A 16,919-nucleotide genomic window follows, 5' to 3' on the forward strand; every position below is an offset into this window, starting at 1 on the left:
TGGGTTACATCACTTTTTTTTCTGCAGCATTTTTTTTTTTTTTTTTCAGAATTTGTGAATCATCTCGCATGATGCTACTCAGCCAATAACATCTGTGCATTTCAGCGAGCATTACAGTGAGCATTACCACTCAAGTGAGTTAAAAACGCACACAGCAGAGAGACAAGAGGGGAGACAACATTTGGAGAAATAAATGAGTCTTTTCTCAACAGAGAAATACAGACAGCAAAAACAAGAATAGATAGACTCTTGTCATATGTTCACAAACAAATCACCCCCTGCTTACTGCTATCACTCCATTTTGTCATTACTCTAAATGCTATGTTGGTTGGACATCTCATACTGACCAACAGAATCCCCCTTTTCCTGGATATCTTAACATCAACACCAACAGTAGCCATTAAGGAAATGATCGGTCTGGCTGTCTCTGCATGCCTCTGTTCTCAAACTATCCATCACCAAATTCTCTCGAGTCAATCCATCTCACGCACGTGGGAGTTACAACTTCTGTCAAGCTGTACTGATTAAAATCCACCACCACCTTGTAGTAAACAGTAAAAACCTCTAGCTCTGTCAATAATGACTCTTTTTTGACCGAGTTTTAGAAGCAAGTCCAATATCTGATGACGTGAACCTTTTTAAAAAGTGTTCTTCATGACCTTCCTTCCCCCCAGTGGGGAAATGTAACATCGATTCGAGTAAATTACTTAATTTTAAGTATTAAAATTGTAAGTATTTCTATTTTGTGTTTATTTAAACTAAGACAAGTCGCAACATTTAGAGGCTTCTCATACGTTCAGTCATAATGACCCATTAATATACACTATAACTGTGAGTGGGACTACTTTGCTGCATAATGAGTACATGGAGCCTCATATTTTAAACCATCAAGTTAAACTTACAATTTACATCCATGTCATCACCAATTCAGTATCTGTCCAGATGTCTGCCCTTCTGTTCCTGAGATATGACGTTAAATGATAGCCAGACAAGTGTTTTTGCTGAACATTATGATGTTAAAGTAAAGTTGACCTTTTGAATATAAAATGTCATCCTTCATCCTTTTATGCTATTAGATATTTGTTAGACATTTGAGTGGAATTTTGTCACAATTAGCGAAACATTTCTGTGTTTTGGCCAAAAACCTGTTTTGTGAGGTCACAAGGTCACCACCAAATTCTAATTTTAAAAACTTCCTCATGGTGTTCTTGAGATATCTTAATTTTTGAGTTTATTATAAACTTTACACAGTTTACAGTTTATTATTGCATTATTGCAGGTGCCAAATTTGAAAAAAATTCCATCACCGCTCTCTTAAGATATCGCATTCATGAAAATGGGACGTTCAAAAACATAATGTCTCCAGCCAAAGCTGTCAGCGACGTGGAGGCATAAAAAGACACAATGACATGAAACACAGGAGGCCGTCTCTTTTATTGAGGCACTCCATTGACTGAATGTGCTTTAGAGCTGCATTTCAAAGCCATATGCATTCAGAGAGGTGAAATTTATGCTTTTTATTCTGTTTTCTGTTGGCTTTGCTGACAGACAGTCGTCCCACCACTGAGACAGTTAACAGTTAACCACTGACATCCCTACTTTAAGTATATATTACTGATAAATCTGTTTTTTACTTAAGTAAGACTTGACACTGACACATCCCTCTGAATCAGTCTGCCTAAATGTTACTGTGGATATCTGATTCTTTGAAAAGCAGAACATACCCACACATATCGTAGATATACATCACTGACTGAGTCATATTGTATGAATTTGTGTTTATTCATGCGGACAATAAATAGATAAATAAATAGTGTCTGAAAGTGATGGCTGATTCAGAGTTACACGGATTATCAAGCAGGGAGTTCACATAACAGCAACTCATTTTCAAACTGCAGCAGCATTTGTATGAATGTTTGTACAGAATGAGCTCTAAAGAGAGGTGTGCATATTTCCTGTGATTCTGCATGAGCACAGTTATGTAATACCTTTGTTCGTAAATCAATCATGAAATTAGTTTGAAATTGTGTGCATGCCATGTATACATATATACGGTGATGGATGAAGTGCCTGAAAGCCAAACAATGACTTTGGTTGAAGTTAAAGTCACCTATTAGAGTGTCACTATGCAAAAGTCTTTAAGTATCTGATATTATTTAAACATAAGATGATTAGCAGATACAAAACTGAATGTGTTTGCGATTTTTAAAAAAATATATACATATACAGTATATATATTTTTTTCTGGTTTTAATGCTATGAAAAGCAAAGACTTATTGTTTAATTGTAGCATACTGAATTATGTATTTGAGTTTTATAAGATGAAAAATGACAGAACGAAACAAAACTAAACTAAACTTAACTTATCTATTTAATGTACTTAGGTATCAAAGTACTTTTATTGTTTTAAATGTACTTAAGTACTAAAAGTAAAAATTCAAGTAAATGCTGTTTTTTTAAAAGCAAATGGTCCAAATGTGAAGAATTATATCAAGTTTTTTTTTTAACATACGCCACCTTAAAAAAGAGCCTACTTTACGCTTGAAGAAAAACAAAAACGTTTTTTTTCTTTTTTTTTTTTTTTTACAACTTTAAGAAATCATAGAACCAAATCCAGTTTGAGAGTAAATGTAGACATTTTATTTAGGAAATGTAGAGGAGTAAAAGTCAATGTTGAAATATAAAAAATAAAGTACAGACACTCCCAAAAAGTCCTTAAGTATTATAACAAAGTGTTACTACTTAATTACATACCACCATAGCATATAGCATATTTATATATATATATATATACAACCCCTGGCATAAATTACAGAATCACCAGTCTTGGAGGATGTTCATTCAGAAAAACTAAAAGAAATCAATGTTTGGGGATGATGACACAGTTTTACAAAATTACACTTTTAGTGTTTCTTAAAGTCAGAAAGTTGCTATTTTAAATAACTTCTGTTTTGTGGCATGTCTGTGATCTGCTTTTTTTCTAAAAAATTAAATAACTGAATGAACATCCTCCAAGACTGGTGATTCCATAATTTTTGCCAGGGGTTGTATATATATATATATATATATATATATATATATATATATATATATATATATATATATATATATATATATATATATGGTATATATTTTCACTTATTGCCAGGTTATTACTGTGTAGAGTTTATGCTCATTATCTTCATCTGTTTTGCTCTAAGCTGCAAAGTTCACTGGTGTGGTCACCATATATGTTTACAGCTCTGCAAAGTGACAGCAATAAGAAAAAAGATGGATCTCACGTCAAAAGGAAGGCTGAAAAGCACATTAGCCACCCCAAGGTTGCAGCTTACAGGCTTTATCACTTGTTTTGTTGATGTGTTACGTGTTTTGCCTTCATATATGTAAAGTTGCCTATGAGTCCTTGAAAGGTATCATAAAAATTCAAGGTATTATTTTTGATTGTTGCTGCCAACTTCAGCCACAATGCTGCTGGCTGGACGGCAGGGAGTTACTGCTGTTTATACAGACGGGAATATAGAGAGTGAACGCCTATATCAGCTGATTCATAAATAACATAATGTACAATTCACTTCTTTGCTAATGTAAAGAACTGTTCAAGCTGATCTCAGTGAGAACTTCTTTCTTTTTGTCATCCTCCACCTCCTCCAGAGCTCACAAAGCAATGTGGTGCAAGCAAATAGTTACACAAAACTTCAAAAGCAAGGTCCTTGAAAAACCCAAATGTTCCATGAGCTGGTCATTACCATTTGGCAAAAGCAACATTGTGTGCCTTTGTGTGAATGTTTAAAAGACACCCTTTGTGCAGAGTTTGACATGGACTTTCTGCACTTTTCATTAACAAATGCCAATATAGTCATGGAGCACAATGCGGGTGATAAGAAGAGCTGGATTAATTATGCTCCTATTGTTCTGAGATTGCATTGTACCAAAAAAAATTATTTTAATGAGGAAAAGGGGAATTAAGCACTAACAGTGTCGTCAGTGTTCTTTATTGAGTGCTTCACAGTCTCCCACAGAGTGAGAACAGAAGTCAATCAGTACTCTAAAACAAAATCTAATTTTGTTTGAGTATTAGCTTTTTTTTCTTTGAAGAGGATGGTGCACACACAGGGATGAATGTAAAAAGCTCTTTTTTTTTTCTTTGAAATTTTTTGGTTATAAAGAAACATGCCTTCCAAACCTTTGGCCTTCAAATTTGAAGTTGACTGAATTTGAGAGGACAAGTTGAATCATTACAAAATGACCTCAACTTGTCAGTCCACTTAAAATTTTAAGCAGCCAGATACTAGCTTTTTAAAATTAAAACAACTAGTTTTTTCTAAGACTGTACTGAGTTGGTCCATCTAGGCGCAGTACTACTCGATGCGTTTACACGAACTATGAAAAATGTAAGTTGACACGTCATGGTTTGACTCAGGGCAACCGAAAGTTACCTTCGAAAAGCCCTACATGTGAATACAGGCTGGATGTGTCCCCTTATGAATTACAGTAACTCTAAAAATATTACATTTAACAGAATGTTCTTTGCTGTCAGTTTCTTGTGGAAAAAGACATTTTAAAAGCAGCTTTAATGTCTCCATGCATCTTCCTGATCCAGTCTTTTTTTTAATCCTTTCACAGATTCAGATGCATTGTCTACCCATTCAAGCAAAAGCTGACCATATCCACAGCCACCCTGATAATAGTCATTATCTGGGTTCTGGCCATATCCATTATGTGTCCCTCTGGGGTGATGCTGCAAGTGACCAAGGAGCAAACCATTCGGGTTCTACTGGGCTACGACAACAAAACAAACCCGTTTTATTGGTGCCGAGAAAACTGGCCAAACCAAGAGATGAGGAAGATTTACACCACTGTCCTGTTTGCAAACATCTATCTTGCTCCTCTTTCTCTTATTGTGATCATGTACGCCCGGATCGGCATCACGCTTTTCAAAACAGCGGTTCCAACAGGAGGCAAGCCGGGCCACGACAACCGCCACACTGTGTCAAAGAAAAAGCAAAGGGTGATTAAAATGCTTCTAATAGTCGCTTTGCTTTTCATCCTTTCCTGGCTACCTCTGTGGACCCTCATGATGTTGAGCGACTATGCCAGCCTGACTGAGCAGCAGTACAGAATCATCAACATTTACATATACCCTTTTGCCCACTGGCTAGCCTTCTTCAACAGCAGCGTCAACCCCATCATCTATGGTTTCTTCAATGAGAATTTCCGCAGAGGATTTCAAGCTGTGTTCAAATTCAGCCTGTGTGCGGCGGACGGACAGCGGAGGAAAACCTACTCGCACAGGCTGCAGGGAAACTCGGTGCTTCCAGCTAATAATGCACCAACGTCCCTGGAGCCTATTTCTCTCAACAGCCTGGATAAAACCTCTTCCAGGAGACTCAACCACGTCACTGAACAGGACTTGGTCATGGAGGACCTGGAGAAGGCATCCTGCAGCAGCGGGGGTGTGACTGCAGTGTCTATTTGAGGAGACACCGAGACATTCTTCTAGGTGATAAGAAAAGGTGTTCACTTTTCAAGAAAATTGCTCTCACCATTTAAACATCATTCCTTCACAGACCATTCATGTGTGATTTGTCTCAGGCAATTTAAAAACTGTCAAAAATAGGAAAAGAAAAAGAGGACAAAACTGGATAAAATTACATGAGCAGTAATTTATCCTTTTGTCTGACCTGCGCCATTTAGAAACAATTAAGCTACCACACAGTGTTTACTCCTGAAATGACCTCCAAAACAAAATTACAACCTTGAAAATACTCATTTCTGTTGTCAACCTTTCCTTATCACCTTTGAGCCGCACAATGTTTGTTGCACATATTGTGCCATTTTAAAAATGAAGGAGGTTTTGCTGATGGAATTGTCAAGAAAGGGAAAACAATCTGTCTGAACTGCAAAATTCAGAAATCAGGATCAGTCAATATTACATTGATAACAGGCTACAGTCCTGAACCATGACGTACCTTATAAAATCTGTATGTACAAATGTATAGAAAAGCATCAAACACTGTATGTACTGAGATGTCTGCAGAGCAGATTTCAAAAGTAAAGTCCTTAGTCAAAAATATTTCATGTTAAATGTCCCTGTAGATGGCCACATGTCTATTATTCATTACTATTGAGAACTTGAGGTACTTTCAAACCATGAATAGCAAAACTTTTGTGGCCTCTGAAACTGCTGTATAAACTTTTAATACTGTATGTTCACAATTTAATAGTTCAAAGAATGAAAGAATCTTTGGATACATTTTTTTTGCTTTTAGTTAAATAAAAGGGAAATTTAGTCAATTCAAATGAAGAGGTTATTTCATTCTACCTACCTGGATCGTACAAAGAACTCAGAAAGGTTTTAGTTTAGTCAGAAGCTTAAGAAATGCACTTTCCTACTGTTTGGGGCCATAATGCAATGTAAGTGGGTTATCAGACTGAATTTTGTTTGATTTTCTGTCATTAGTCATTATTTAGGCCTTTTCCACATGGACATGTGGTATTTTTATAAACAGTTTTTCCCCTTTATCAATCTAAAAAAAAAAGTCCTGTCAACATTAGAAATATTTATTTAAAAAATGTCTTCATCCAAGTGAAAACACAAAACACAATCTAAGCTGTCATAAGCATGAAAAAACAACAAACATATAACCAGAGGTCTAATACCATACAAAGAATCAGCCAATCAGCAGCCTGAAGAAAGCAATTACTGGAAGGCTTCCTGGAGTGGTGCCCCTTCGTAGTGCATTGTGATGCCTCTGCTGCTCAGAATAATGGAAGAGTAATTGTAAACGTTTATTAAATCCTGTTAGCAATTTGAGAGCCTGCGCTATTTTGTTAGCGTCTGCCATTGTGACGCCTCACAAAAGGAGATATTGGTGCTCATTCTGTAGTTACAAGCCAAAAACTGTCTAGTTTTAGAAATCTTCACCCTGAAGGTGTTTTAAAAATGATTGGTTTTCAGTGACCTAAAACATAGTTTGCTTGTGGTAGAAAGGCCAAAATGCATAGAAAAAGCAACACTTTCAACTATACTTGTATACATGTGGACAAGGCCTTAGTCTGACTTCAAGTCTGTGTTAGTTTTCTGTTTGAAAGGGGGGAAAAATTTGTTTTGCCCAAGCCAGTAAGTAAAGTTATCATCCCTGTATCACCGTTGAGACAGTAGCTGTCAGAAGCTGTTGCTACAAGTAATTAACTTAATATCTGAAGAAATATGCAGATTTAAGAGTTATTTTTGTGTCGACTTACAACAACGTGTACAGCTTTGTCAATTTCATCCACACATGACAATTTTTGTGGACATTTTTCTTTCTCTATTTATCATGCTATGACAGAGTAAGGTGCTATTAATCTTCTAAATGCCAGACAGATTGGCTTGTTTGTCCAACCAGGGAAAACAGCCATCAAAAAGTACAATAACAGCCCTGTTTGAAACGCTGAGAAAAAAGATTAATAAGGTTTGGAGCCAGACTACAACAATAAAGCAGATGGGATTCAAAGCCAGTGGCACACAATGTGAAATGTAGTATAGAGGTTAATAAAAGCTGCTAAATGTTTTTCCATTGATCTACTTTGCTTTGGATAATTCAACTAACATCTAAAATTAATCTAACAATTAATGTGATAATCATTTGTTGGTGTTACATGACAGATCCTTAAATTGCAAACCTGATACTTGAAACAGAAAACACTTTGTCTCTGTCTTTTTAAGAGGAGAGGAGAAAACTATGATTATGATTGTATGTGTTGCTGTTAAATTATATTTCATCTAGGCTTTAATTCTGAAATCTGCTCTGTAAACATGGACATAAAAAAGGTGTAATGATGCTTAATTTAACATTTTTTATTCATGAATATCTCATGAGCCTGTTACGAATGTGCCATGTCAATCTAAAAGTGTTTAGCTATTTGTTTGATTTTTATCTCTCTATAAACAGTCTTGTGCAGTTAACCTGTACAGTAAATGGGATTAAGAGTGGACATGCTCTGGCCCCAAAAAATGTTTCGTCCACCATAAGCATATGTGACAAACTCTAACGCTTAGATTACAAGTGATAATGTGAAGCTGTCTGTGTGGGGACAATTCTTGCAGGGTACTGTACTAAACAAACTTGGGGTCAAATGTGTTTACATACTTTAAACCTCTACTGTTGGTGATGTCTGATACAGTTCTTAAAGGGCCCGTTTGGAAAATTTGTACAGCAGACGTAAAAAAAAAAAAAAAAGGGAAACAAAAAAAAAACCTGCAACAACAACAAAAAAAAAAAAACATGAGCTACTTTCTCAAACCATGCATTCCTTAATAAGTTAAGAATGAAGGTTAAAAGTTGTGAGCAACACAGTACATTTTCTGGCATATTGGAGGTCCTTCATAGAGTTTGGTCGACTTCTGGTTTTTCTGTTTTGCTGACGGCATCACGGCGCTAAATCAAAAATTTATTGCATGAGTAATTAGCAATATAACAACCTGAGGAACTTAATATTGTGTTCGTTTATAAAAGGACTAAAGGAGCCATTAGTGTCAGATTGTGAGTCGAGCATGGCACCATGAAGGAGGTGAAGTTTTAGTAGAGGGCAAAGCTGCACGCCATGTTTGTGTAGTAGAAAGTCCATGTGTTTCTTTGAGGTGAGGAGAGGAGACATGGCAGACTCTCAAGAAAACCAAAACTGCGCAATCATGGCAACATTTTAGATTTGAAGCAGGCAAAAGAGGTATCCAAACTCGCTGCAGGCAACGTGGTGCGACATTTACAGCTGAACTTTTGACAACGGCCTATTACTATTTATAAGCTACCCGTCGCTCGCTTTGAAAGCTCTGCAATAGACACGGAACAGCAGTCAATGAGACTGTATTGAGGAATTATCTACACAATACTTCCTTACTTTACCACAATAAACATCATAGAGGTCAGCTGGCTGGAGGGAGACTGCCATGGAGGTGAAAATTTAAAAAATCAAGTTTTTTATGTCATTTCCAGAAATATCACAATTTATAAAAAAATGTGTTTTCTGTTTTAAAAAGTAAGTAGTAGTAAAACGCTGTAAAGTTCTGGAAGCAATCACAGCATATTTAAATCTGCATCACTCTTTAATTATAGTATTATAATTATAGTAGAGTATTTTATTGTGAAATATTACACCTATATGAGCTACATGTGCTAAAATCCTGGAAATAATCACAGCATCTTCAAGTCTGTATCACTGTATAATTCTGCATTTTATAGTTAAATATTGCAGCTACTTCCCATAGAATCCTGGAAATTACTAACTAAAGAAACTAATTATGGTGTAGACTGGGCACTGTCAAAACATTGTTGTGCGCTTCACCTATTTTATTATCAGTTTCATTTTTTGGCAAATAATGAGTGTACCAACCGAGTTGTAGATCAGTGCCAAAATACACGACAAATCTCTAACAGCTGTTGACGGCAGTGATGTGATAATGATGCACAGTTTACTAACACAGAGAGAGATAGATTTATAATGTTGCATCTGCAAAACCTGGCAGCCTTTTCTGAATACAGATAATGTGCTATAAAATATCTATGTATCTGTTTACAGGTTTATCGTAATAAGGCGTGGGAACAAATTGATGTTAATTATTGCAAGCTTTAAACCAAATGTACAAACTGTATCTGGCTGCATCGCATTTCAGTGTCCACTAGACATTTCAGAAGGGGAACATCTGTTCTTCGTCATTACTTTTAGTGAATTATGAGCAGATATACAGCAGCTAATCGTTTGAAGTGATAACTGTTGCTATTTGATTATGACAGTCTTTAGTTTATTCTATTTTTTGCTGTAATTTTAAATGTCAATAAAGCAAATCTCACCACAGCTGCTGTTATTAACCTGTAATTTTCTTTATATTATGTGATAAGAAAACAGTTTTACCTGCAAATCAGCAGATTGGTGGTCAACATACACCAAACTTTATACTTGTTATTTTTATTTGACAACAGAAATGGAAAAATATATAAATAAGAACATCTGTATCTTGAATTTGGCAGCATTAAAATACAGTAGAGGTGATCACCGAGACCAGGAGGGGACTCCCTTCCTCACTTCTCCTCACTTCAAAAACAACTGCACTGTGTTTGTCTGAAGACAAAGTCAGAACTAAATGCATCATAAAAACTTATTTCAAGTCAGTTGCCAGCAAATACAGGCATTTCTATACATTCACAAGTCAATTTCACGCTTCAGAGACGGCAGCTGTGATGGAGCGTAGCGCAGCCGGTTTCTCTGTACATTGGGCCGTTCATCTGCTCGCGAGGCGTGAAAGGTCAGAAGTAATTAAGTAAGTAGGACCAGATTATGTTAACTATTAGTGGAGCACTTTAACAGCAGGTTTTAATTGTTTGAGTCGCCAAGTGTAGTTCTGCTGCCGGTGAGAGTGAGGGTGATGCTTTAAAAGCTCAGGCTCTTTTTATTGGATCAGAGAAAATTATGTTTGATTTTGCTTTTAATATTATGATTTATTCTTATTTAACCACTTTAATACCTGCAAGGTCACTTTGTTGGCACTGTATATAAATATTAAATTTAAATATTTAAAGACACACTAGGTCTTTTGATAGTTACATTGACTCTATGCCACATTTCACTGCAGTTTCAATTTTTTTGTCTGTCACACACTCAACCTTTCCTGTTTCTGTTTCAAAATAAAAGCCCTCTGACAATGCTTCTGTCTACATGCAGAATCATTACAGTTGTTGACACAAGGCACTTTACTGTGAAACATTTGCAGGACTGTGTTGTTGACAGTACAGTACAGTAGTTTGGTATCAGCTGCTGGCGTCAGGCATTTTAACCAATGTGGTATTTGGCGTCACATGAGATTTGTCGTTAAATACTGTCATATGACACTCATGAGAGTCACATTACTTAGATATAAATTGTTAGACCAATGTAGCCTTAATGCTTATTTAAAAATGTGGATTTAAAAACACCATAGGGATCATGAAACAGCCGTTTCTCCAGGGGACCTCCAACATGGCATCAGATGTGTTTCCTAACACTTGTTCGTCTCTTTACTGTACTCACACCCCTCGTTTTTGGGCTCAATACTCATTCTGCCGTGGCTGCATGCAGCAGTTTTTGACCTCTCCACTGAAAAGCTGTCATGTCTCCATTTTGGTATGTGTTAACACACAGTAGCGAAGCCCCTTTCTGACCCTGATTTGACCCCTATTTGAAGAGCCAGTTCACATCTCCTCACTCAATACGGCTGCTCACTTGGGGTGAGGGCTATTATCTATTCTACACTCTGACAGAAATGATCTTGCTGTGATTTTCTGGCTGACCGATAATCTGGAAACCGTGTTCATATATCCATTTTATAATTGGATGTAATTCCTTTAGGCGACTGAACATGCTGAATGCATCTGTGAATGCTGTTATGTACGCTACAAGGTATGTGGGCCACAAGTCCTGGTTGGGGTGTGAAAGCCCTAATTACCTCTGAATTCTTTTCAAAGTAGCTGCGATTTCTCAAATATTAGGATTAAGCTTGAGAAATGTGGGTATTTTACAAGCTCAGAGCGAGATTCCAAAGGGACCAGCAATCAGAAATCCAACCTCATTAACAAGCCTAATTCAGTAATGAGCCACAGCGCTAAAAACATCAGGGAGGTCATGTCAGTTTGTTTTCCATTTAGTCTCACAGCTACACACAGCACACTAATATCAAACTGATCCCAAAATAATACCTTCTGCAATGCCATATTTGGGGAAAAGTAAACATGTTTTTTTCTTTTAAAAAAAACACATGCATACTACAAGTAGGCTCAAAACGGAAAGCAATGCTGTCGCTGTGCGTATTTGATGTAACACACCCATTTATTGCTTTGTCTTGTTTTTTGCGTGCACGTCTGTGGTGCAGCAGAAAGAAAAAATCTGCACTTTTTCAAATGAAGCATGAACACTACAGGTCATGTGAGGAGAACTAGCCAATCGTCTCCACAGGATCTACCTCACCCTTTCAGTCAAAGGTCAACCTCTTGCTGAACGGCCAGCTTCTACTTGTGAGGGATTTACGTGCTAGGAATCCCTTTACTGCAGTTCCTCTAAACGGCCACTCGAGGCTGGCCCCAAACATAGTAAATCTCCACAAACCTCTAAGTGAAAATACCAGATTTTACAGCTGAAATAAACATGTTTGCAGCCTGCGGCAAAAACCTGTTTTGGTCTCTATGACTAATTTCAATATTTATGACAACTGTATGGGGGTGACTATTTTTTCATAACTCACCCATTTACAAAGGCTCAAAGTTACGCATTTTTAAGGCCAGGGCCGTTTGCTGACAAGAGTCCTGGGCTCAACTCAGTCATGATCTACCTCTCACTCCTCCACAGCACCAACCTCAATATGGTCACTTCTGGCTCCAAGACAACAACATTGCTGCAGTTAAAATGCCAACTCGAGGCTAAGATACAACAGTCAACAAAATAATAAAAAGCTTCACAGTCACTATGTCCATTATTATATAAAAAAATGTTGTCTTTTTAAAAAGAACTGTGCCTACAGCCAGGGGGGCACCAAGTTATTGTGATAATTTCATTTAAATTGAACTGTTTTCTTCCTTTTTTTTCAAAAATTAAAATTAATGGGAAAATCAATATTAACATGAATCCTATGACCAATGATAAAGAAAAACTGGCCTATTCATTAACTTAATTTAGTTTAGTTTAGTTTTCCTTGCATATATGAATCAAAAACTTCTATATATTTCAAATTACTTTTTTTCTTGATGTAGACTGGGGAAAAAAAAGAACAAATAATAAGTAAACAACCCACAGATTAAGACCAACCACGTGATGCCAACTTTCATTACTTAACACTTTTTGATACTTAATGCTAAGACAGTCAGTACTCATACAGTATTCAATTCCCAGCGTTACTCACAACTTCAGCTTCTCATTCAACATTTTCTGCTCTACAGGAAAAATAAAAACACAGTCATAAAACATTTTTGTCGCAATTTTCTTTTTATTTTCGTCCATCTGCTGTTTTAAGTGGCAATTTGCATAGATATTCCTGCCAAAGAAGTCAGGAGCATCAACAATAATTTAAAACACATCTGGACCTGACTCTTGTGAGACATTCAGCACAAACAAGATGTTAAGTGTGACACTCCAGTACTGAATGTAATGAATTTGTACTTTTTGGTGCCTGTGGTGAAAAACAACTTTTCTTTCTGCTTCATGTTTTTCCAAGTATAGACTGATTACTGTGAACTTCCTTTTGGGGATTTAGAGACTCTTGGTACCTTTGTATAGTCTGCACGTGAATATCTTGTGTACTGGCATGTGTGATTTTTTTTCTTGTGCACCTACCTTAAATAATGTCAAATAACAATTTTAAAGATTTCTTTGTTGGGACACAAATTGCAGATTGCTGGTTTTACAGGAATGGAGATCGTAGGTTTTTACAGAAAGTAATGGAGTGAACGGTGTCCTATTTAATTGTGAAGGGCTATTCATCACATTATATATTACCTCTGTGATTGTCTGCAAAAAATCTAACTGCAAAGTTATCGTGAAAGTTCTGAGTATCAACAAAGGCTTTTGAATGCCATTGCTCTGAAGCATAATTACCATCTCATTTGCACATGATACAATGTACTTGGCTGTTTATGATGAGGACTGAGAATTTAATTACAAGAAATTCTGAAAGCCGTGTCTCTGGTGAAAAGCAAACTCCCATCATGAAAAAAAATTTCAGACAGACTTTGCTTTAAACTCTGACACACAGTGAAGTTGGCTTAGTGACAACATTTCTGATTATATTATATTTGCCTGATGGAGGCAATAAACTTAATATAAAATCAAGCTAAGTGTTCTCCGATTCAGTTTCTCAGTAGGATTATGTTACACACATGGCAACCTAACAGTCTGACAACAGATGTTCTGCCTCAGTGTTGTGTAAATACTGGCGAGGCAATTAAAAACGATCCAGGAAGTCCAGTCGGAGTGACAGGTTATTGTGTTTAAAGGCTTGTGAGACACCCACACACTAGCCAGTTGTTTATGTTATTAACCACAGGCGGTATTTTACAACAAGTTTCTTGACTTGTTCCAGTGACGTCAGAGTGTTGCCTTTTTATCAAGCACAACAGTGGCTGCGAATTTAAGACTTATACACCACGAAAACTAGTCAACATTAAAGGTAGAACATCTGTAAAACACTGGACTGACGTTGCAATGAATTGTAAAGATGCCATAGTGTAAGCCAGTTGTTCCCAACTGGTGCGTCCTGGTCCAAAAATGGGTCGCAAGTCCATTCTGAATGGACTGCAAGTGACTCAAGAATGTGTCAAGTTTGTTAAATGCACACTTTATTTTGAAATACAGCAAATTTCCACCACAAAGCTTTTATTTTGAAGTGCAATTTTTGTTTGTTCTTGCAATATGTTTTATTTCTTTGAGCTCTAAGCCAACATGTTCACATTTTTGTAATTTAATGTGTGGACCTTGAACTAATGACTAAAGAGAAATGTGGGTCCTATGGCTTCACCAGTTTGGAGCCACTGGTGTTCTGATGTTTATAAAAAAGACAAAAAAAAGTAAAGGTGAGGAATGACATGATACTAAGAAGAGACATTTCCTTCACCAGGCCTGTTATGTTAATATGTAAGAACAGCTCATAGTGGGTTATCGCTTTTATGCTGTGTCAAGCGACCAAAGAAAAAGATAGGCTGTTTTCAAATTGACATCCAATTTAAAAAAAAAAAAAAAAAAGTGTCTGTAGTTAGTTAAATGTTGATTTGTGAATTATCAGTAAGTATAGTTTAGTATATTTTACATGCTTATTTAGACCACTAGCTAAATTGTGAACCAGTATGCACAATTTAAACTGACACAACTTATCAGTAATGAGTATTTTCTATGGTCAGAGTAAAAAATAGTTGTTATTTAGCTGGGTTTTTTTTTATTTTTGTTTGTTTGGGTTTTTTTCCCCGAATAAAGTAAATACATTGATAATCACAGTAATTGTGTATGTCAATGAATGATTAACCTATGTTATTTGGAGGCAGAATTTAACAAAATATTACCTACTTTTTCAGGCCAAATGTTCTTGATGACCCAGTAGGGAGACTATTTGAATGCTAGAGGGCATTTTGTGGATGACCAAGTAAATAAAAATGTATATTATTCTTTTTGTATAAGTGTATTTGTGCTTTCAGATAAAGTGAAATCTTAGCAAAAGAAAAACAAATACCCTAAAAAGTCTTTTTGTAGTTTTGCAAAGAACTGTGGAAATATTTTGGGGTTTTTTTGTGGCAACAATCATAAAGATGGTGAGAATTGACTAAATCATTATCTGTGTGCTGAATCAGTCCTGGCGTGGTGCTTTTCTTCTTTGAAAGAGCTCTTTTTCTTTGAAGGTCTGTGAAACAGTGAACGCTGCTCCATGTAATTCATGCTGTTGTTGTATTATTTTAGTTTTCAACAAATACAGTGTTTTTCTTAACAATATTTCTATATTTTTTTGTCTCTGAGAAAAGATGCACAAGTGTAATTTATTGACAGGAGATCAATGTTAACAAACACGGTGCGTCTGACATTGTTTATACATGTTTGACATGTTATAATGTAGTGGTGTACTCATACAGTCCCACAGTGTGACATGAACTTTTGAAACAAAGAAGTGGTTACTATCAAAGGCACTGCTAGGACAAAAAATACTTTTAAAATGGACCATGACCACAATAATGTCCAATACTGTCTTATAAATGTAACAAACAACACATTATATTGCCTGTATTGTGAGCAATTTCTGACGCAATCTTTCTATTGTTTGAGGTTATTTTCTGCCTTTGTCTCAGTCTACCTACTGTAGCTGAAGAGCTTGGTGCCTGCCTTCTGTCTTTCTGTGCTCTATATACACTTGGTGACCAGAAAAAGAAACCTCTACCACCACTTATGACATGAATGTTTCATAAACTATTTTTTTGGTGTTCTGGGGCTAAGACATGATGTCTTTTTAAAAGAGGTTTAATCCATTACATGGCATGCACTATTAAGCAGCTCAACAAGCTGAAATCATGGCCTGAGTTCAAATGGTCTTTGTGTATGTGCTCAGCATTTTGTACAGAAGACCTGAGAGCTTAACATATTGCAAATTAATATAATATATAAAATAATATATAATAATAACATGATATAATATGCAAACAGACACAACATAAGCAAATGAAACATCATCACCAGTTCAATGGCATATACATGACATTTACAAAAGATTGATTTCTTAACAAAATGCCAGCATTTGGAAAACATAGATTTGGAGACTCGTGTGCTGCAGCATTTAGAAAAAGCTCTGCAAAAACAAACACCAGGTGTTGCCATGGCCAACTTTCCATAATATTTTCCCCCATTTCCATGAGTTTATTTAAATTTCGAAATGGGTTTTCCAGGAATTTTATGATTGTGAGTTTCTTGCAAAGCTTTCTCTATATCCTGCATGTCTCATCAAATTGGTAAAGACTTTTCTTCATTTGCTCATTGTGTCTATTTGCATGAGTTTTCTTAATTTGCCAAATAAGCCACAGAGTGCAGCACGGATGACCTTTTTTTTTGCAGGACAATCCAGAAGTTATGGTATTTTTCCATTTGATTTTAGACTACTGGAGAAAATAGGCTTTGCAGCAAAGTAAACATACTCACTCGTTTTGTTCTGCAAAATAATTTTCACAAAAGAACACCACTTAAATGCTTTTTGAGGCATAAATGCAATCACCAGAAGCAAAAAGCTATCATTAGGCTATGTTTGAGTTTGGCGCAATGACCTTGAATATCCAACACAATCTCTGTAGTCTCATTCAGCCACTTGATAGCAACTGCCTTTTTAAAGACACATTAAGTCTAAAAATTTCATGAATGGGATACTGACAAACATATTTTGTTGTGGAACAAAA

General features: G+C 36.1%; 1 protein-coding gene and 1 long non-coding RNA gene across 2 annotated transcripts in view; one reads left to right on the forward strand and one right to left on the reverse strand.

The window, feature by feature from the left end:
• Positions 1–9,834, forward strand: part of npffr2a (neuropeptide FF receptor 2a) — a 36,854-nt gene extending 27,020 nt beyond the window's left edge. Inside the window, exon 4 of the mRNA XM_042488402.2 lies at positions 4,624–9,834. Within this exon, the coding sequence (XP_042344336.1) occupies positions 4,624–5,476 (853 nt within the window). The 3' untranslated portion in view covers positions 5,477–9,834. The remainder of the gene's footprint in view (positions 1–4,623) is intronic.
• Positions 1–16,919, reverse strand: part of LOC148189683 (uncharacterized) — a 69,505-nt gene that overhangs the window by 36,460 nt on the left and 16,126 nt on the right. The gene's annotated exons all lie outside the window — the stretch shown is intronic.

The sequence above is a fragment of the Plectropomus leopardus genome, chromosome 4 (genome assembly GCF_026936395.1).
Source record: "Plectropomus leopardus strain MGB_pleo_1.0 chromosome 4, ASM2693639v1, whole genome shotgun sequence".
Lineage (NCBI taxonomy): Eukaryota > Metazoa > Chordata > Actinopteri > Perciformes > Serranidae > Plectropomus > Plectropomus leopardus.